This window comes from Myiozetetes cayanensis, unplaced genomic scaffold (genome assembly GCF_022539395.1).
Source record: "Myiozetetes cayanensis isolate MyiCay16 unplaced genomic scaffold, myiCay2020 scf18, whole genome shotgun sequence".
NCBI classification, from domain to species: Eukaryota; Metazoa; Chordata; class Aves; order Passeriformes; family Tyrannidae; genus Myiozetetes; species Myiozetetes cayanensis.
In genome coordinates, this window is record NW_026087389.1 from 424,422 (window position 1) to 446,321 (window position 21,900).

The following is a 21,900-nucleotide window of genomic DNA, read 5'->3' on the forward strand; positions in this document are numbered from 1 at the left end:
CAAACAAACTCAAAGTAATTAACTGAGAAAACAAGGGTGAAATTCAAAGCCACGTTTCATTCAATCTTTTTGTAGGATCATACTTTGAAAACAGTTACAGGTACATCAGTATTTCTGCATGCAAATGTCCAGGCACCACGTCCTACCTTGGCATGGTCAAACATGCGCAAGTCAGTGTACATCTCGAGAGCCAGATTTTCATGGCCACTCCTTTTGTACAGCTTTGCTGCCTCGTGGAATTTTCCCTGGTAGGCATAAACATCTGCCAGGAACAGGTCATTGTTGCTCTCTCCATGTTTCTTCCGCTCCTGGAAAACCAGAAAATTTGAAGAGTGATGTAGAAAATATTCCAGATGACCTGCACCTAAGTGAGAAATAGCCATTGAGGAATTAGACTTTCAGCTTAGATTTTAACTGTTAATAATTAAAAACCTGTAACAGGATATCATAATTATGCCTCTCCTACATTTCTGGTGAATTTATAATTAAAGGATTAAATCTCTTTTAATTAAAATTAGGAAGAGCAAAATTAAATGTCACTATACAAACTAAAGTGATGAAAAATCACTTCTCTTGATTTCACACAGGAAAACGAACACATGCTATCATTATGTCAGGCTATTTTAAAAAAGGCATCTGATGGGCTCCTCATTTTCTCCTGTACAAACTCACTAGCATATAATTTGGCTAAATTAACAATATGTGCGGGTGGGATGACAAACAGGGAGATAATTGCCAGCAATAAGCAGATTCAGAAAGTATGTTAGCAGCCTCTGAATACAAACCAGTGTCACCTCCACTGTCCCCACATGCAAGACTTCATGGAATCAGGTCAGCAGCAGTCGCTTCCAGAGCACCTGCACGTGCTCTCCTGCTAATCAGAACTGCTCGCTCCGACTGCCTGGGAAGGGGCCACGGGGGCAGAGTGCCGTGGAGAACCCTTCCTGTGTGGGTAGTGCCACTGAGAACCCTTCACATGCATCAAAGCACAGCAGTACCCTGACTGCAAGGGACTTGTGACACAGACACGCACACGTGTGCGAGTGTGTGTGTTCTAATGTGTGTGCTATATCCTGTATCTCGGACACACATCACTACCCTGCTTGGGATAAAATTATTACTGCTGTTAGCCCATGACATGGGCTATGACTGAATTTAAAGAAAACTGCACGCAAGGGGAAAAGCATTCCACGAGCATCCAAATTCAATCCTCCGCTGCCAAAGGGGGATCCTTTGGCTCTCGTCCTCGCCACTCTTACTGACTGGGCAGACACTAGGCTGGTGTTGACAGTTCCCTTCAAAAACTTGGTTAAACAAATAATCAGAGGACTTGTTACACCATTTTTTAAAGACTCCACAGGATCTTGCCAGATAGAGATGGCAGCTATGTTTCCTGCTGTCATCAATTAGGAAAAAAAAGTGCCATTACTGAGAGAAAGCCATCACATTAATGGAACATGTGTGCTTAGCTACACCCCTACAAGCCCTAAAAGGAATCAGATCCACCACAGGAGAGAGTGAGTGGGGTATGGAACTCATTGCAGAAGGAGCATTTTCAAGAAGTCTGAAAGTAAGTTTATGCCTATTTACATGGGGAATCCTTCTCATTAAACAGAATATGACATGACAAATCCAGAAAAGAAAGGTTGGTACTGGTGAGAAAACACTCTCACCTACCTACCTACCCTTGAGAAGGAAAAAAAACCACCAAAAAAAGGGGCTCTTAATGCAGAACTTTGTCCTGTGTTAGAGAAAAGTTCATGGCAAGCAGCTGGCATTTTGACAGCAGCAGGACAGCTCTGCAGACACGAAGACAAGGATTGTATCCTTTCAGAGAAGGCGTAAACCTAATTAGCAGAAGAAAGAGGAATTCCCTTTATGCCATCTCCTGCAGATCCTTAAGCACTATCAAGCCAACTCTGCAGGACAAGGGTGATCCATGTCTTTTCAAGTGCTCATGACAGACAGTTATTGTTCGGTGAAATTCTATCAAGAAGTGTGAAAAGAATAGGGAGGAAGGATTAGAGCACAGTATGGAAGAAGTATGGGATCCCAAATTCTATTTCCAGTTGTCATAGACTTGTCATGAGACCCTGAGTTTGTCATTTCATTTCTCCGGGCCTGTTTCTGTCTCTGCACAGAGGAGATAGTAGTAATTACCTACCTCTGGGGGGTAGGGAAATGAACTCATGTTTGTGAAGTATTCTGTACTAAGCTCTGTCAGCACAGTAGTATTCTACCAATTATTAATGGAATATTGAACATTTTTCCTGTTTTCCTGAAGACAGTTTCAGAAGTTCTTGTTCCACACCCCCATTCCATGGAGTTTCAGTCCTATGACTAGAACCTGAGTCACCTCTGCTAATCAGGATTTTTCACTCCAAACACATCTCCAACAGTCAGCAGCACTATCCAAACAAAAGTCCCTCCAAACCACTATCTTGAACACTCTCTTACCTCTATGCTGTTGATCAGTTCTAAATATCGAAGGTCTCGTACCCTGGTAAATGCCTATTGAAAATAACAGAAGAAAAAAGAATAAAAGACATTAGCTTGAAAAGCCAGAAAAATGCAAATACTGTTATGCATGAATCAAGCTGTCTTCAGGCAAGTAGGACAGGAAGAATTCTGCTGGGTTTGGGTTTGTGCAGTCCTGAACCTGAAGGGCTCTGACTACAACTGTGTCCAGAGTCGTTTCAGTAAAGATGACAAGGTACAACCCAAACAGCTCAGCATGGACCAGGAACAGCACAGCAGCGACTGGGAGCTGTGTGTGTCAGTCCCTCAAGAAATACAAAGTGGCAATTAAAATATTACACCCTTTTATTCCGTCTGTTTTATAGCTTCTCCATTTTGATGCAAGGTGTGATACAGACAAGGAAATTTCAGGAAAGTATTACAAGGCAGGATACATAATTGATCGTATTGTCAACGTCTGCTGCGCATACTTCTGGTTTTTAAACCATTCTGAGAATCCGGCATGAAAGGAGTTCAGAGAGAGGAAAGGAAGTCAGAAGGCGACAGAAGTACTGCAAGACACTGTAATATCTTTGCAAATGGAGATAAATGTGCAACTCAAAGTCTCAAGTGGCAATGTCACGTGTGAATTGCAGTAGCTCAGCACTTATTCCTGACATGCATCACAAAACAGAAATTTAACTCTTTGGGCTGCACATTCAAGCCTTCCAACCAAACTAATGCTTAAGAGGGCACAGAATATTGTGCTTACATCGGATCGGACTAGGAACTGTGAGAGCCTTTAATGTCAAGAAGCTGCTTTTGTTCGCATTAATCCGCTCTAATTCTAAGAGGGCACTACTTTAAAATTCCAAGGAGGCACTCAAAACTTCTTTTTAAGAGTATCTATTTGCATAAAGCCATCCATGAAACTGGAATTATTCTGATGCCTACACTTAAAAAATAAAAGTACTTACTTTCCTTTTAAAAAAATCCTTTATTAAAAGATGCCTATCGTTACAGCCATTCCTGGTGTATTTTTAGAATGTTTTGCCTTTCATACAATATTCATGACACTGAACTCAATTCGCCCTCTCTTATTTGAGCAAAGGTGGTGAAAGAAAATAAGGAAGTATTTTATGCCATAGAAAACTTAATTCTTTAGTCTATGCCCATTCATAGACCACTCCCCAAAGCAAGGCATGCCAGGCAGAAAAGGACTGAAATGGTGTCATCCTATCACCACTGCCTTCACAGAACGTTAATGGGCAGATAACAAAGACTGGGAAATCTCTGAACATGTACTGAGGTTATATTAAATATTTAGGGAGAATAAAAAGGGCAAGTTTATAGCACGGTGATGGTGCTATAGGGACGTGCAAAGCCAGCTGAGCATCCTCTGCTGCCACCCGGTGGGCACTACTGAACGGCTTCCAGTTCTGCTTCCCTAAATTCATTAACACATTTTCCAGTTGAAACCATTTTCTTTGCATTGAACACTTTGATCTAGAACATGGCATTTATCTAGAAAGATACATTAGATTTCAGTTTAGAACCTCATCTCAACATCCTTAGCATATAACAAACCCATTTGTTTGTGGAACAACAAACACACTAGAGACAAGCAAGACAGTGACCCAGGAACACCACTTGTATTCCAGTCATAAAACATACATTATACACACACACAGAGATAGAAATATCTAAATGTAAACTCCAAGCTTTCTACTAAATGAGTAAATAACTGCTTTACCTTTTTAGCAGTTTCAAACTCCAGCCCTTCCAAGGCTTCCATGGCCAGCTCTCTCCAGTCAGCATCAGTCACTCCTAAACATGCAATTTGATAGGCTTCTTTAAACATTTTTCGTTCCAGATATTGATACATGGGTGCAGACTGAGGATTGCCAAAGAAAAAACATGTATTAGAAAGCATAATACTGAGATATATTAGTGAAAGTCTCTACATACATCGGGAAGGAAAAGATATATTCTAAACACAACCATTACAAGCTGCCCAGAGAATAAACATCTGGGTTTTGTATACAGACAGAACAGCATTCTGGGGTGATTATTATCATATCTTTAGACAAGCTGTGTTAATTATGTTACAAACTCATCCATGTTGAAATCTTCAGTTCCTTGCATATTAGAAAGCAGTTAAGAATGTGAATTCTTCAGGGCATTAAACATGCTAAATATGATGTACACTGTGCTTTTTCAATCCTATGGAAACTATGGAAGCAAAGGAGAAGCAGTGTACTCTCAAAGGCCAAAAGCATGTAAAAGTGGCACCACTGCCTGGTGTGATGTGTCCCTGGAAACATCCAGACACACAGGAAGAGGTTCCATGGGGAAGTAACCCTTCTGCACCAACCCTGATGACAAAGCTGTTCTATCAAGACTGTGACTAATAAGCCCAAAAGACACTCAGGCCCTCAAGGACCTGCCCTAAAGGGAATTTAAAAGGGGAACTGCCAACTGCTGAATGGTGACACACACACACACACAGAGATGTGGGTCTGCTGACACAGTTCAAGCCCTCTAAGTGAACAGGAAGCCCTGCAGCACCACTACCTTAACCTGTGTTTGCAACCACAGCAAAATGTTACTGATTTTTATGTTATTTTTATCAATTTATCTGAAAATTATGCACTCTTTGGTACTCCCTCCCTCCAAAAGCATAGCTTTGGAAAAGCTGCCTCTGTGACACTGCCCAGTAATTCTGTGGCACCTTGGTATTCTACAGTGTGCCAAAGGCACACAGGAGTGTTCCAGGCATGGTGATCCTGTGGCTGCCCACCACCCCAGACAACCCAGAGCCTCGTTAAGGACCTGCATAGGGCCTCAGGAGACAGAGGAGCCTGTAACACACGTGTTCACCAGTCAATACAAGACAGGGTGTTCTGCCTCCTGCGCTGACCCTCAGCAGCAAATCCTGCCCATCCTTGAGTGCATCGAGTCTTCTGGACGTTTTAGACCCTTCCATCGCTTCTCATGACACAGAAAACAGCATTTTATGGAAGGCAATCCATAAATTTAGAATATAGACTACTCATGTACCATACAGTCAGACTAAAATACACAGTTTCAATACTGCCTAAACACATCTTGACAAAGCAACAGTAAGACAGTATTTTATGTACTTATGTACTTATAAGAAAAATGAAATTACAACTGGAGACAAGTTACATAGAAAGAATACAGTAAAAACACTCGAGGAGGTAAGTCCTGTGCTGAATGAGATTATGTGCATTTGTATTTGTAGAAAGGGAGAATCAGAAACAATCACCAACAGCAAAAAGGAAGTTATCTTAATTAATGCTGAAGAAACAAAAATAAAATAGATCACACAATATAACTTAAATAACAATGAAGAAAGTGTGAACTGCAATCATTTTAGTAATGGAATACAAGTAAATCTCAGAAAAGCTTCTTCACTAGCTAAACATTCATGTTTATGAGACACAAAGCAACACTTAATGAGATTAAAGGATTACCTGTGGAACTTCAACAGCTGACATAGAGAAAGCATGAAGGCAGAAGATCTTGGAGCCATTGTAACCCACAACAAAGCCTTGCAGTTTTTGCTGGTGGACAGGGAAGTTACTAGCTTTGATATTGAGGTATCCTCCTCCAGAAAAGCAAAGCATATCTTCACACTGGGTATTCCAGGCCACGCTGTTAGCATTGGGTTCCTAGTGAGCAAAACAACTCAGGATTACAACAGATGCAATCACATCTTTCCTAAGAAATATGCCTTCAGCTAGAATGTTTGACCTAAGACAGCCTGGTGTGTACACACAGTGATTATTTCCATTTTTAATATCCTACAGCCTAGTATATTCCTAAACAGATTCACAGGGATGTATTTTATATTTTAATACACAGTTGTAATTGTCTTTCCTTTAATGTGGATTTACTAATGATCCCTACTATCAAACTGTAGAACATAAAACCAAATTCCACAATAATACACTGCTAGTTAGCAGATTTAATTGACCATTGCTCTGCCCATTACACAAAGGAAATTACAGACCCTATCTTTGCAGCACTCCATACCTGCTATTCACTGTGCTCTGAAAACATTTAAGCAACATTAATGAGTGACTGCTAAACTGCCAGTGAAAGGAGCATTATCATGATTCCTTTTATAGCCTAGGAATACATGACAAACAAAGATGTTTAGGCTCTAATTCTATTCATACGAATGATAAAACCAAAATGCTCATTTACTGTAAGGCTTAAGAGGGAAAGAGAGAGCTCTAAATTAAACTGAAAAGGTCCCATGTCTCAGCACTTTTTATTCAGCGGTTGCTCACATACATCTCCTGTCTTCTCGTTCCTTCTCTAGCACCTCTGAAAGGGTGGTTTTGATAAACAGATCACAGTTAAATCCTGCAACATGTGATTAATAGTTTAAATGACAGTTACATGAATTTCTGCACAGCAACACTTTGGGGATGTTCTGTGCCTTGAATTACTTCCTGCCCTCCTGCCCCACCTTTAAAAAAAACAACAACTTTTAATTTTTACCTGAAACAACAACTCTTTGGTATGAATATCATACACGAGGCAGGTGTCATTCTCATCCACCACGGCCAGCTTTTTGCGCGACGCGCTCATGTCCAGGCAGCGCACGGCCGTGGATTGCTTCAGCAGCACGATCGGGAAGGGGTTATCCACAAAGATCTTCAGGATCTACACAGGTGTGAAACAAAGTCACTCCACCCATTTCTGTCCCTATAACTAGAAACAGTGTAACAGGAACAAATTTCGGTGCAATTGCAAATTTTTTCAGAGACAAACCGTGAGCTAAGTAAATGCTTCCAGTTTGAGGTCTCTTGAGCAGACTGGCTGCCACAACATGCTCTAGGTTGCAAGCCTATACAAATAAATCAGATCCTGGATTCTTAATGCTTCACTAATTAAACAGTTACATAAATATAGGAATATATAACAGATACAGAAGACACACAGGATCTCAACTTCCTCACTATCGATACTTCAGAGCTCCAGTCTGACGTTTCCGGCTGCCACCTGGCATGTGAAACACACAGCACTCTCACTCTGAGAACACTCACACCCTCACAAGGGGTCGGCAGGAGAGGTGTACACACTCCCAACACCCACCCAAGGCAAACGTGCTCTCTGTTCAACAGGAACGCAATTTTTGTCAGTTGATCCTAACAACTCATAGACTTTAGGCAAAATTAAACATATTTGTATTAATTTTACTGTCACAGAATATGAAAGACAGAAGTAATTAATTTTTAATCCCAAGATGAGACTCTCAAAATTCTAGGTTGTAAAAGAGCCTCCTGCTCTTAACATCTCCCCCTAGGAGCACAGAACAGATTTTATTTGCAGTGAAGAGACACATACCAGACATGATGTGTTACCTGACCATTCTTTAGGCCAACTAAGAGGCCTTCTCTTCCTGGGGGTCCTCCAATTACTTTAATGTAACGAATAAGAGATTCCATCAACCATTCTCGTTCTTTAACACCACTAAATGAGAGGCACTGCAATCTCTTCTCCTAAGGACACAGTAAGATATAAAATACAGCCTGGAGGTGAAGATAAATCTGTGTCTGATGTCCTACGTTTATACCGATACCAGCAGATGTGCCTACTTTTACATATAAAAATCATACAGTCAAATAGTCAATTTAATGGGATGAATTCTTTAAGGTTTTCCAATGCTATGAATAAACAAACAAAACCAAACAGTCTCAATCTTTTTCTAGGAGTTCTCTCCCACTAAAAAGTTCCCTTGGATTCTGTGCTAATTCATCAAATTCACTACACAGACAGTTTTACTGAACCAGAGCCACCTGAGCTGTGCCACAGCAACTGCCCAGCAGCATGTCAGCGTTGCACAGCACAACAGCACTGCCTTGGAAAAGCTGTAACAGATCCCATGGGACAGTCACGGCCTGCCAGCCACTGGGACAGCTGTGTTCAACTCTGAACACACCCCAGGACTACTCTAGCTTTTAAGGTACATACCTGGCATAAAATAATGTGATCTGAACACACCACCAGCAAGTTACATTCAAATTTCTTTACAATCTTTTTCTTCACCCGATAGTGCATATCTGCAGAGTCATCCGAGTACAGCTCATAAATCAGGATTTTCTCTGGCATCTGGATGGCTAATCTGTTTTTGTAGATTGCAATTTTCTTCACAAGCTCTCTGCCTTTTATTCTAACTAGAAGGAAAAAACACCAAAGCAATACAGTATAAGCTGACCCGAAAATAACAGATAAAGGAATCAGAAAACTGACTAATACATTAAAACTGAATCTCTCTAAAGCACCTTTAACATTCAAAGCACGTTCCTGCTCAGATATGTTTGTTGTTCTGCATCTATCTAATCTACTATCCCCGTCATAGTTTATCATCCTCTGTGATTTGTCAACAGCACATTCTGGAGCAGTACTTTGACTCCCTGCCATAAAAAGCCAGCAGATATGAAGAAACAAAATCAGCAGAAACCCTTCAGGCTATAAGTAAGGAAAAAAAAAGTTAAATATGATGTATAGTATTTTTATCTCATTTTCAGAGATTAAAACCTTATCTTCAGAGCCCCTGTCCCTCCCAATGCCTGCTCCAATCCCCACATCTTTCATTAAGTTTGTCAGCACTGAGCCTCCACAGTCCAAGTGCACACTCACTTCCCACAAACTGTGTTCCGCAATTTGACTGCCAAAGGAACAAAAGTCTGTCAGGTACATGCAGAGTATATCCCAAGTGTTCTGATGGATATTAATTAAAACCCAAAACAAACTGAGCAAAGCTTTGGCCTGCCTGGAATTACCTTTTTGTTCCGTGATGAGATGCTGGACAATAACGTCAGTCATGCTGTCCCTGTAGGCGTAGCGATCCTTATAGAGGCCATGGACAGTGCTGAAAATCAGCTGGTAGAAGGAGATCGTTCCATCTTGGCATCCTACTGCCTGAACACAGGAAGAGGATAATTTTAGTTAATTGGTACATGTAGATGAGAATTGGCAAAGTTTGTGGTATTTATATGAGCGCTACGTCCTTTTTCCTGCATAATGTATAGATGGATACCAGTTACAGCCAACTTGTGTTTAACCATGGTAAAAGTGCAAGGCAGAATGAGGACTGATCTCATCAAACACCACACAGACCACCATGCTGGGTGGGGGGCTTAGGTTTATTTGGTTGGGTTTTGGTTAGATTTTTTAGGGGGGTGAGAGGTGTTTGTTTATTTTTAAATTCACTTTGATTCTCTTCTCACTTGTACAGGACTCAGAGTGCAGTATTTCAAGCTGACAGTTGCCCTCTAGGCATTTTCTTCCCGTCATGGAATTAGATTTGGTCAGTCCAGAAGTTATTAGTTGACATTTTTAATTCTTTTTCCCCTCTCTTTTTTAATCAAAATGCAGTGAAAGCAGCTGCTATGCTCCTTACTAGAGACCAGGTTTCACTTCTGCAGGATATTTGTAATTCCAGTGGCAGTTCTAGAACCTCCCTAGACACGGTTCAAGTTCTGCTGCCTCAGTAAGAATGTCTAAACTAAGCAACTGAGTTTGAAATGTATGGTCTTACCTCAGGTGACAAATTCCCTGTGAAAATGTCAGAGAAATGTCCCTACTCACCACATAGTTGGAGTCTGGTTTAACTTTGCAGGTCCACACCCAGCTGTTCTGCTCTCCCAGGGTGCCCAGGCGCACGCCGTCCTTAGTGAAGAGAGAAACCTGCCTATCTGAGCCTCCCAGCAAGAGATACTCTCCTTTAGTAAAGTAGCTGACACAGCACGGATCAAAACTGAGCTCTCTATCCTTCCCAATCTACAAGGTAAAATAAAATAAAAACCATCAAAAACGTTAACAAAAGGATCATTTCATATTTTCTGAAGGCAACAAGTGCCATCACTGATACCATTTGTCTCATCTATGCACAGCTTTTCAATACCCAGAACCACTGGCTACCTTAAGAATCCCAAAGGCAGTTCTAAAATATGTCAGAGAGTCCCTCCAATCACAAACCAGTCTGCTCAGGATGCAGCAACTCACAAAAGCCCTTTAACCACTGAAAATAATACAAAGATGTTCTCTACAGACCAGTGAACCACGTCACTGAAGTCAGCAAAGTTGTAACGGCTTTAATACAAGAATTGCAAGACAGCAGCTGAGCTGCCATGGGAGAAACAAGGGCCAAAGGAGAGATGGTTAGAAAAAAGGAAGACTCATAAAAGGCTGGGAAAACAGAAGACATTTAATGTAACTAATAAGGCAACAGCATACAAACACTTTGAATGTAAGACACAAAACAGAATCAGAAATACCCTGTTACTCTTGAACAAAATCTCTTAAGACATACCTGCTTGCCACTCAGGTGGTAAAAGGAAAGTTTCTGACCCCAGTCTGCCACAGCCAAAATGTCATTGCGTTCATCTCTACCAAAAAAAAAGAAACGAAGTAGTAATTCTACAGCGATTTATTAATAAATTTCCTAGAGAGACAGAACCAAGTAGTAGGACAGCAGAATTTACTGCATGCTACTTGTTAAAAGTCACAAACTGAAAGGACACCAGAAACCCCTTGTAACTGAAAACTGTGGAAGACAACTTGGGGACATAAAAGAAAAACCAGTCTCCTCTAGAGGAGTAACTCAAAGTTTGAGGCATCACTTCATCAGGAGCTGTGGGAGCAGTGGAGCGAACGGTCCCTTGACACATGAAGCCCCTGGGCCCATGTTCTGATTTAGCTACAGGTGTACAAGGCCACCGTCACGTCCAAGTCTACATAGCTGAGCAAGGGGGAACTGAATTATCAGTGTAATGTGTTCATGTGAGACCAGCAGCAGGTTGAGGAAAGGCTTCGGGTCCAAATTTAACTCTGGTACTCTGACATGATCTGTTCAGCTTGAAGCAAAGCAGGAGAGTCACCTTCTCCACAATTCCTTGCCTAGAAAGGGAGATGGTAACCTGAATGTTCTACTGCAGATAATGCCTCTAGCCAGGATCTGAACATAAAAAAATCAGACAAAAAACCCTATTGACAAAACCAAGTGTTAGCAAGGCCACTCCCTTGGTCAGTGCATGACACTTGCACCTGGGGAGTAGCACACACCTATCTCACGATGAACACAGACCAGAAGAACATACTAGGCCTATGCAGGGAACTATTGATCTAGAACCTCCTAATTTTTGAATATCTGAGGTTGTACCAATACTCTGCCCTTGGTCCTTCCTGTAAAGTGCTGTTCTAGGTAACAGAGGTACATACATTCCTTTGAAATTTCACTCACAAGTTGAAAGGGGCCTCCTGTTCCTCGTGGTCTTTCTTCTCTGGCTGACTATCCTGCCTACTGCCAGGCCTGGATTCCAGTACTGGGATCTCCTCTAAATAGCTGCGAACTGACTCCTCCTCTTCTTCATCTACTCTACTCCAAAAATTCTGCCACCTACTGCAATAGCAATTGTTTGTTCACATATTTGGGAGAATATTCTCTCTGAATTGAAGCGAAAAATAGTTCCCCTATCTCCCCCCAGTTCAAACAGAACCCACCCCCACACTCCCCAAAAACCCACCAATCAAAACCAGTAAAAAAGACAAAAGAAATGTTTATCTGCAGATCTGGTGATGGTGCATCTCAAATCCTGGGGTCAGCTTTGGGCCCCTCATTGCAAGAAAGACATTGAGAGGCTGGAGCATGTCGAGGGAAGGGAACAAAGCTGGGGAAGGGTCTGGAGCACCAAGAGCAGCTGAGGGAGCTGGGGGGGCTCAGCCTGGAGAAAAGAAGGCTCAGGGGGGACCTTCTCGCTCCCTGCAACTCCCTGACAGGAGGGGGGAGCCGGGGGTGGTGGACTCTGCTCCTGGGGAACAAGGGACAGGATGAGAGGGAACGGCCTCCAGCTGTGCCAGGGGAGGCTCAGGTTGAATATCGAGAAAAGTTCTTCCCTGAAAGGATGGTCAGGAATTGGCACAGCTGCCCAGGGCAGTGATGGAGTCACCATCCCTGAAGGGATTTAAAAGCCATGTGGATGTGGCACCTAGGAACACGGGTCACTGGTGGCCTTGGCAGTGCTGAGGGAACAGCTGGACCTGATGATCTCGGAGGGCTTTCCAACCTAAACAATCCCACGCCTACAATTTAAGTGGAACTTGTTCCCAGCTTCTCCACTCAATTAAAGACTGGTAGCAAAGCCAAACCCCCAATATATGATCCCTTAAAAAAGGTAATGTACACAGCATGTTTCATCAAGGATAAAAGTCAAGCCTTTCTGCAATCAATGACCCAAGGATTATCTATTCAGCATAAAAAAAAAAAAAAAAGAAGGATGAAATTATTTACCTGGAAGGATTCCAACAAATTGACCATACTGGAGAGGAAGAACCCCCTGGACGTTCTATTTTCACTTTCTCATCACCATTTTTGTTCCTTATGCTGACAATGCCATTGAACATCCCCAAAGCAAGGTACTGGCCATCATTTGTCCAGCTGAGAAAACACACACATATTGAAGAGTAAACTACTACAAACAAGCAGCAGGAAGGTAGGATGGTACAGCATGCTCACACAGGGATGGTAGATTCAAATATATTTCTAAGAGGGAGTTCTGAGAGGTAGCCAGTAAATCTACAGTTTGTTTATGCATCTAAATCCACATTTATGGCAACAGCATGCACTACATAGAGAACATTTTATCATATACACAGTAATAAAAAATAAATTAAAGCTATCATCTGCTTGCAACACTTGTAACGTGCTAAGTCACAGATCCATTTTGGGGATGGCAGTGTTGGCAGCCCTCCAGAATGCTTTAAAAACCACATTTAGAACATTAGCAGATAGAACTGCCTGGTGTGGGACAGAGGGGGCCTGGGGTCTAATCTGGTCTCCACTGTAGTCAGATGGATAACTTCAATTAATGAACCCTTGCTTCAGGTTGCCCACAACAGTAATACCACCAACAGCACAGAGGATGAACAGCTCTGCAAACAAAAATTGCAATTATTTTTCCTCTAATTTAATTCTACTGCTATTGCACAAGATGGAAAAACAGAGGGACAGAGAACCTAAGACATTTGCTCGAGACCAGAACACCTCTCTGATGCCTTCAGAAGAATCTGGTTATAAACAGAACAAAATACAACCCCAAAAACATGTGTTTTTTAAGCTTGCATCTTATTTGGAATGGTTTGTATTGAAACTAACTTAAATGACTTAAGGTAATCCTTAAAACTTACCTACAGCAGGTGATCCTGCAGCTCGTTTTATGTTTAGAGACTGACTTCTGTTCAGGAGACCACAAGCCTTGATGAAAACAAACAAGAAGCCAATGAAAAATAAGCATGAGCCAGAGCTCAGACTGGAAACTAATATTGTCAGAGAACTCAGCTGGGATTCCAAAGGCATCAAAGTCTTGTCTGTTGCTAGAGGGACATTCAAATATATACTATTTATTAGTAAATAGGAAAAAAAAATCCATCTAAATAACAGAGGGTGTCTTTGCAAAAAATTCCAGTAATAACAGAGTAGCATGTTTTATCCTGTGGCCCCTCACTACACTGTCCTTTCCCACTGAGATTAAGTGATTTAAATCAGTATCCAATGTCACTGAGCCTTTAGATAGCTTTGTGTCACATCTCTTCTAGAGATACAGAGCTGTACCTATCTGTGGCTAGCTTAGCTAGCCTACTGTGATGGTATTCACTGGCTCAATGGAAAAGTTCAAGGGAAATGACATACCAAAATCCCCAGACGAGCAGGATGCCAGCTGATGAGTGAGAGGATTGTATGAAACGCACTGGATAGAGTCATTATGCCTAGAATGAAGTTGCAATCAGATTTCAATAAATCATTCTTAAATGCCCCTTTTCTGACTTTCAGCAAGAGAGCTGAAAGCTTTACCAGATGCCAAAATAACTGGATTGGTTTATAGTACAAGTTAATCTGCTATTACTGTAAAGTAAATCCGTAATAAACCATACAGAAATTGTCTCCAAGTGGCAGGATACAGTGTATTTCATCAAGATTAGCTAAAACAGTAGAGCAACAGTGGTTTGTGAAATATGACTAAATGTTGTATCCAAATTCTAAACCAAGTGTGCTCATCCAGGCTCCATGCAGTGACCAGCTCGTGCAAACCAACTCATGATAAATGTGCAGTCCGAAACAGAACGTGAGTTATCACTTCAGAAGGCTGATATAAACACAGAGCCAGAAGATTGAAACATACCAAAAGTACCAAATCCATCTTTAATTTGATCTTTGAACCAGAATTATGGTTTATTATACAAGAACAGTCACACTGTGTTTTATTTTATTCTGACCTATTCTGAGTTTCCCCAGTTCTCTACCAGCCCTCTAAACTCAGATTTATTTCGACTCCCCACCCCCTTTTATCCCCTTAATTGCTTTCCTGCCTCATTCAGATATTTCAACTGTTCTTTTCCTCCTCCCTCCCCTATCACCGTTGGCATTTTCTCTGACCTTCATGAACTTTCTCCCAAGTCTAACAGCTTGTGCTCTTTGAGAGCACCAGTGCATAATAAAAATTGGCTTTTGAGGCACAGAACTGAATGGTATCACTTACGTGTACTTCAGAATTCCTTCTAACTTTGAAGTCCAAATTATCACACTTTTATCAGCAGAGCCAGATGCGAAACGCTTGCCTAGGAATTGGAGATTTTTAATCCCACACATACAAAAATCACTTTCACACCCAATACTCAATCAAAGAGAGAGCAAGAAGTTCTTGAACTCGACAAGGCTCAAGTAATAAAGGGGCTGATACTGAGTGCCTGGATGTGCTGGCGCTTCCCCAGCCACATGGAACTCCAATAGCTCTACTGCACAGTTCCCACAGCCCTGTGAGCAACCCGGCCTTCCAGTGCTGCCAGCCCCAAGCTGGAGATTCATGGCGACAGTGACAAGGAAAATGGGTACACTGTCACAGGAACACCCATCACTCAAACAGCAGCAGCTGCAGCAAGCCCCCTGAGCCCACAGAGTCAGTCCCACAGATTGAGAGTCAGAGACCGTGGCAGAACTGGAAGCAGAGGGAGGTCTGCAGTGAGTAGGTCATGTGTGAAGGATCAGGAGATCAGAAAGATCCAGGATAGAAGAACTACGGGGAAAAAAGATGAGTAGTAGAAAGAGGGATCTCTGGAGCAAACATTACCCATGAATATACACTAAGCAGTACTAAACTTAAACTGAAGTTGAAGGAGTAGTGGGATCACAGTTCTTGGATTCCCAGGTGGCCTTGCAGGCAGCATGTTGTACAGCATACTGAACCCTCCACTGAGGAACAAATCCCAGCACTTGCTAAAGAACAAACCCCAGCACTCACATGCTGTGACCGAAACAATGCTCATTTCTCCGTTCTCAGTGGGCAATAACAAATGGGAGAGATGCACTTCACAAACCAGACTAACAAAGCCCCAAAGTGATATTTACCATCTTTGGCATAAGCCACACAGTACACAGTGTCCTTATGTCCCTTCAAAGGCTGAATTAGGGTTCCATCAGAAGTATCATATACCTGTTTAAATGGGGAGAAAAAAACCAAAGAAAATACACAAACAGAAGAACTTATATGAACAATCTTCCAGTGAATCACAGAACCACAAACTGGTTTGGAGGGGAAGGGACCTTAAAGCTCATCCAGTTCCACCTCCCTGCCATGGGCAGGGACACCTTCCAGAAGACCACATTACTCCAAGCCCTGTCCAACCTGGCCTCAAACACTTCTAGGGTGAGGACTGTGATTTAAAATTACTGAGGGACAACAAACAAAAATTACTGAGGGACAACAACAGCACTTCCTTTTGTGCCTGCTTTTTGCATAGCACACAGTTCATGCAAGACAAAACGTTTTCAAGCATAGAAGCAGCTTTCTGTAACATGATACTTCTTGGGAGGAAAGAAAAATCAGTACTAGAAAATTACACACAAAAGAGATTTCTCACCAGCTCATTTGGCATCTTGTTTTAAGTCTTACTGGTTTTTTATCTTTTATTTTCATCTTTTACATCTTACTGTTAAACATCTTTCTCCACATTAGATGTTTAAAGGTAATAAGTTACTGTAAGGGAACATCACTAAATTCACCATTCTGTGAGCACTGAAAATAACTCCTGCTGTCCTGCGATGCTGAACTCTACAACCCATCCCTCCCTGCAGCTCCTACCCCTGCCCCATCTCAAAGCTTTGCAGGACCTGTGAGCAGCTGGAGCGGAGCTGCTCTTGCAGCAGCTCCAGGGACCCTCAAACAGCTCGAGCTGAAGGTTCCCACAACACCGGGACACGGATTTGAGTCTCTCCCCTTCTCACAGAGATTTTAATGAAACTTGTACCAGCACAGCCTCTGCACTCCTTGCTCTGTGCCAGGCCTGCGGGCAGGTTCACGGATTTCAAACCTCGGGCGAGGCACGAGAGGATGCAAATAATTTAAATCTCATCACTTTTGGAAATAGAGCTTAAAACTTGGTAAGAAATATTAAAAAGCTTCAAATCACTTTAGAGTTGGTCTGCATTAATATGTATGTGGCTGTGAGGCTGGGCTGGCAGAGATAAGGGGATTTTGGATAGGTTATATTCATAAGTTAATGTGGAAGAAATCACGTTCATACAGCTGTAGAAGACAGAGGATAGGAAGGTTTCCCTACCAGCAGCCTGTTTCCAGCAGCAACTATAAGCTGGGTCCCATCCGGCTTGAACGCGAGGTCGTAAATACTAAGGGAAACAAACCAAGCAAAAACCCCGTGTTTGGAGGCAGAAAACACTCCCTGAGCGTCAGAGGTGCCACACAGCCGAGACTGGTAAAGGCACGGTGAGGGTGCGTCTGACTCCCGAGTGAACCTCCGGGACCGCCCCCGCGCTGCCGCCCGCACGCCGGGTGTCCCCGGGGCCGCTCACCACTGCTCGGCCCTGTCGCGCCAGGTGAGCGCGGCCCGCATGGCCGGGCCCGCACCGCCCTCACGGCCCGGCCCGGCCCGGCCCGGCCCGCACCGCCCTCACGGCCCTCAGCCCGGGCTCGCGCGGCGCCGGGCGCCATGGGCAACGCGCCTGCGCGCAGGGGCCGCCTGCGCGACAGGGGGCGCTGTCACCCGCCGGGGGGAGCTCGCGCCGGACAGGGCGGGTCGTCACGTGACCGGGGCGCGGGAAATGGTGGCGGCGGCAGCGGCGGGCGGGTAACGGCGGGACGGGACGGGACGGGACGGGACGGGACGGGATGGGATGGGATGGGATGGGATGGGATGGGATCGGATCGGGGCCGGGATCGGGGCCGGGGCCGGGGCCGGGGCCGGGGCCAGCTGCCTCCCAGGACCCTGTGGGGCTCTGGGTTCGGGCCCAGGCCTGCCCCGCCGACCCCGGCCCCCCCGCAGCAGGACCTCACCCGGGCTGTCCTTCCCTTGCAGGCCCCGCGGCCCGGCGGGGCCCAGCGCCGTTCCCCGCGGGTGGCGGCGGGTGAGCAGCCGCAGGCGGGCGGGCAGGACGGCCGGGAGGATTGACGTGTACTTTGTCAGGTGAGGTCGGGGGCCATCAGGTGAGCTGAGCCATCAGGTGAGCTCTGTGTGGCCTTTCTTGGTCGAGCCACTCAAACGTGCCCCAACAACTCCTTCTGTCCTGGTTTTTTTTTAAATGTACCATAAGCTTTTCAGGAAAAAACAAGAGAAAAAACAAGTCACTAATTTACTTTCATAGAATCATAGAATAAGATGGGTTGGAAAAGACCTCTGATACCATCGAGTCCAACCCTTGATCCACTACCACCACAGTTACCAGACTATGGCACTAAGTGCCACATGCAGTCTCTTCTTAAATACCTCCAGGGACGGAGAATCCACCACCTCCCTGGGCAGCCCATTCCAATGCCTGATTACCCTCTCTGTGAAGAGTTTTTTCCTAATATCCAACCTAAACCTCCCCTGGCAGAGCTTGAGACCGTGCCCTCTTGTCTTAGACCATGCCCTCTTTCCTTTCCTACCACAGCCCTGAAGGGAAAAAGCTGAGGTCGAAACGAGCACTTGTGGAGTATTTTCAGAAAACTGGAGAGACAATACTGAAAGCAGCAGATTTTGATTTCACAGTTCCTCGGGGAAGCACACATTCAGGAGTGAGGGGATGCAGGACGAGAGCTGCGAGGACTGACCTGGAGAAGGACGATTGTCATAGCCAAGTGCAGGAGCTCTGTGCACAGAATGGGTCCAAGGTTGGAATTCAGAACATCCATGCTGGGAATGGACACCTGGAAGATGTTACATCCACTTTGGAAAGCACAGATTTGGTCATGGATGGCACAGACCCAGAGGAGGGTTTGAAAACTAAAAGGAAGGGGGCAGGTGGGAAAAGTGTCCAGAGTAGAAAACCTGGGAAGACCTCAGAAAGGAGGAACCAAGGTGACCCCCAGAGCAAGAGGCAGAGAAGAGTCCGTAGCACACGGCAGATCGAGTGTGTTCAGAACAAGAGGTTCTGTAGACAGACAGAGGGGAGTGGGGCTGACAGCCAGGGTGTGGGTGATCTGAGTGCTGAACCTGTGGGTGCAGGCAAAGCTTTGTCAGCAGTGTCCAGGGCACGGGCAGGCACACGGCTGAGGTCAGGGGCTGCTGGCTCGCAGAGGGACTCGGGGCACTTGTCAGAAGAGGGGCCTATGGGGACAAGCTTCAGCAACCCAGCTGAGGAGAAATCCCACGGACTGGAGACAGGGAAAGAGCCAGATGGGGGGCCTGTGGGTAAGCAGGATGTTAAATCCAACACCGAGGCGGATGCTGAGCCGTGGGACAGGATGAGCTGCACAGCTGTCAGAGGGACACCAGGTACATATGTGTGTGAGCAGAATGTGACTCCAGCCCTCACCTTCAGCCAGGAGCTGTCCTGACTGTTTGAGCCAGGTGTTCTGTTTTGGGTTGACCTGCTCTAACATCCGACTCTGTCTCATTTCTTTATCCAACAGTGTTTAACTCAATGCAGATTTAGTCACACCTGGAACTTTCTGTTCCAAGCTCTTGAGCTCTACAGTGTGAGACCTGCAGCAGGTCTAGGGCATGTGTGTGTTCTGTGCATGACAAAAATTTCTTCTGTTTCCAACACAGCATTAAGTGGCGTATGAAACACAACAGCAAAATAACTTGGTTCTTCTTCCTAATGCTGAGGTTTTATTTCTTTACAGAAGAGTCTGTCCCACGAACACAAGTGGAGAGAAGGAAAACAAGTCCATATTTTTCCAGTAAATACAGCAAAGAAGGTATTATATTCTGTAGGGAAATATTTTTTTTTTTTTATGGGGAAGGGATAGATGGCTCAGGATCAAGTGATGTTCTGGCAAGTGCCTTGCAGTTTGAGTCTGGCAGCCTTGGCTCTGGCTGCAGCTGTGCCAGAGGGTACATAGTCCCCTGCAGCTCTGAAAAGGCTATGTGGGAACTGCCGTGGCTGCATCCACACACAGTGCCCCCACAAAGGTCAATCTGCTTCAAAAGTCCTACTTTTAAATTTTTGTTTAAATTAAATAGGTAAATCTGTCCTTTTCTGTCCAATAAATGTTTCTGTGTTGTCCCTGTACAGCCCCCAGCCCCCCCAGAAGGAAAACCCTCAGAAAATGGACCCCTCCACGTTCTCCTTTCAATCTGGTCCAAGAAACACTCTTCCATGATCCATGGAAGCTTCTCATTGCCACCATATTTCTCAATAAAACTTCAGGTAAGCAGAGTAGCAGGAGCTGGTGTGTGAATGTTGGCAGGTGTTGCAGGGATAAAACTGATGCCAGTTCTAATGGCATTCATGAAATAATAGGTGTATATTAACTCATGTCAGCGTGAAACAATCTTTAGTTGGTAACTCTTGCCTTGGAAAAGCTCACTTAAGAAAGCATTTGGATAATGCAGAAGAATTCCTGGCCCAGCCTTCTGCTCACAGGCTTCTTTCACCAGGGAAAATGGCAATTCCAGTGCTCTGGGAGTTCCTGAAGAAGTACCCTTCTCCTGAGGTAGCCAGGGCTGCAGACTGGAAAGAGATGTCAGAGCTGCTCAGACCTCTTGGCCTCTACGAACTCAGAGCCAAAACCATCATCAGGTTCTCGGGTGGGTTTTCCTGGAATGGTCTCGGTTACTCTGGCAAAAGGCAAACAGCTTCAATCTAAATGCTGCTCCGCGGCTTCTCCTCTGTTTGGCAGTTTGGTCGCCTGGTGGGTTATTTTGTGCGTCATTTGGGCTCTGTTAGTGTCACGCAGGCTGAGCTGCTGATCCCAGTCTGAACGGGGAGGGGAGTGCCAGCCAGGATAAGTTGTGCAGGAGACCAGATTTCCTGGAGCAGAGGAGACCTAACACCTGCAGCACTGCTGCTGTGTTTGCAGCACTGGGATAGGGTGGCTCTGCTCAGGGTTGCTCTGTTGACCTGCAGAAGGCCCTTCCAGCAGAATTTCTCTATGATTCTAATATTTTCTATACTCAGAACCTGCAGAGGAATACTTTGTTCTGAGGAGAGGTGACTGAAACTCTCCCATGGTGATTTATTAAAAAAGTGCTTAAAATGTACCTGTGGGGATTCATGGCCTGCATGCACCAGGAAACACCTAAAGCTTGGGTTTTTCATTTGAAATGTGCCAAAGTGGAGTCGTGTTCCACTGGCAGAGAAGGAGAGTTCTGCCCAGGTGCTCCCTGTGCCTGGTGCAGGGGAGGGGGTCCCAAGGGCTGTGCCCTGCCTTTCAGGGGAGTACCTGAGCAAGCGGTGGCGGTACCCGATCGAGCTGCACGGCATCGGCAAGTACGGCAACGACTCCTACAGGATCTTCTGTGTCAACGAGTGGAAGGAGGTGGGCGCTGTGGCCGGGGCAGGACCGGGCTTGTGTCCACCGACCTCTGGGAATAGAAAACCAGCACTCACAGTGTTGGAGTGATGAGGTGTTTGGAGAGGAGGTGATTTAGAACTTTCCCTGTGTTCCAGGTGCAGCCACAGGACCACAAGTTGAACGTGTACCATGCGTGGCTGTGGGAGAACCGGGAGAAGCTGAGCCTTGACTGAGCCCAGGCAAGGTGGGGGTGCCCCAGCCCCTCCGCCTGCACTCGGGTGACTTCACAGTTCTTGGTGTCGATATTTGTGTGATGTCTTGGCTCGGGTCATCGCTGTAATGACAAGTGTCTGATCTCTATTTTTTAAATAAAGGTGTCCGTGGTTGTAGTGCCTGTCCCTTCCTGCAGTGCGGGTCTGTGTCCTGTGCGTGCAGCCTCCTCTCCGTGCCTGCCATCGCCGCCCCCGGAGCCTGCTCCGATCTTGTGTTGCTGGGCAAGAGCCGAGGCTGGAGCTGGAGCAGGAGCGGGGACAGGAGACGCCGCTCCGCGGACCGGCCCCGGCGCTTCCCGGGTGCTGGCTGGGACCGGCTCTGCGACGGGCCCGGGGTCGGTGAGCCCCCCCGGCCGGGAGAGAAGCAGCCCCTCGGGGCCGTCACAGCCCCCGTCCTCGCT

General features: G+C 45.0%; 2 protein-coding genes across 4 annotated transcripts in view; one reads left to right on the top strand and one right to left on the bottom strand.

The window, feature by feature from the left end:
• Positions 1 to 17,501, bottom strand: part of IFT122 (intraflagellar transport 122) — a 31,748-nt gene extending 14,247 nt beyond the window's left edge. For 2 of the 3 annotated variants that reach the window (XR_007628646.1, XM_050312709.1), the window contains exons 1-17: positions 17,360 to 17,501; positions 17,110 to 17,176; positions 15,899 to 15,983; positions 15,033 to 15,111; positions 14,186 to 14,262; positions 13,684 to 13,750; positions 12,788 to 12,934; positions 10,811 to 10,886; positions 10,087 to 10,278; positions 9,279 to 9,417; positions 8,467 to 8,669; positions 7,857 to 7,994; positions 6,991 to 7,155; positions 5,955 to 6,152; positions 4,211 to 4,351; positions 2,458 to 2,511; positions 147 to 308 (exon numbers count right to left, since the gene is read on the bottom strand). Coding sequence is in view for 2 of the 3 variants with exons in the window: in XM_050312709.1 (XP_050168666.1) it covers positions 147 to 308; positions 2,458 to 2,511; positions 4,211 to 4,351; positions 5,955 to 6,152; positions 6,991 to 7,155; positions 7,857 to 7,994; positions 8,467 to 8,669; positions 9,279 to 9,417; positions 10,087 to 10,278; positions 10,811 to 10,886; positions 12,788 to 12,934; positions 13,684 to 13,750; positions 14,186 to 14,262; positions 15,033 to 15,111; positions 15,899 to 15,983; positions 17,110 to 17,176; positions 17,360 to 17,400 (2,031 nt within the window). In the remaining variant the exon portion in view is untranslated. Of the gene's footprint in view, positions 1 to 146; positions 309 to 2,457; positions 2,512 to 4,210; positions 4,352 to 5,954; positions 6,153 to 6,990; positions 7,156 to 7,856; positions 7,995 to 8,466; positions 8,670 to 9,278; positions 9,418 to 10,086; positions 10,279 to 10,810; positions 10,887 to 12,787; positions 12,935 to 13,683; positions 13,751 to 14,185; positions 14,263 to 15,032; positions 15,567 to 15,898; positions 15,984 to 17,109; positions 17,177 to 17,359 lie in introns of those variants that run through there. The other variant, XM_050312710.1, reaches the window with a different exon arrangement.
• A 93-nt stretch (positions 17,502 to 17,594) lies between these two features.
• Positions 17,595 to 21,616, top strand: MBD4 (methyl-CpG binding domain 4, DNA glycosylase). The gene is made up of 8 exons (XM_050312731.1): positions 17,595 to 17,634; positions 17,863 to 17,970; positions 18,437 to 19,260; positions 19,614 to 19,688; positions 20,006 to 20,140; positions 20,371 to 20,520; positions 21,148 to 21,251; positions 21,383 to 21,616. Exons 1-8 carry the CDS (start codon positions 17,609 to 17,611, stop codon positions 21,458 to 21,460), a joined length of 1,500 nt encoding a protein of 499 aa, XP_050168688.1. The 5' UTR covers positions 17,595 to 17,608; the 3' UTR covers positions 21,461 to 21,616.
• Positions 21,617 to 21,900: the final 284 nt, after the last annotated feature.

Bases quoted from the DNA above. Each gene is read 5' to 3' on its own strand.
- MBD4 (XM_050312731.1), top strand. From the start codon at position 17,609: ATGGTGGCGGCGGCAGCGGCGGGCGG. The intron at 19,261-19,613 runs GTACATATGTGT...ATTTCTTTACAG, and splicing joins AGCTGTCAGAGGGACACCAG to AAGAGTCTGTCCCACGAACA. The intron at 21,252-21,382 runs GTGGGCGCTGTG...CCTGTGTTCCAG, and splicing joins GTGTCAACGAGTGGAAGGAG to GTGCAGCCACAGGACCACAA.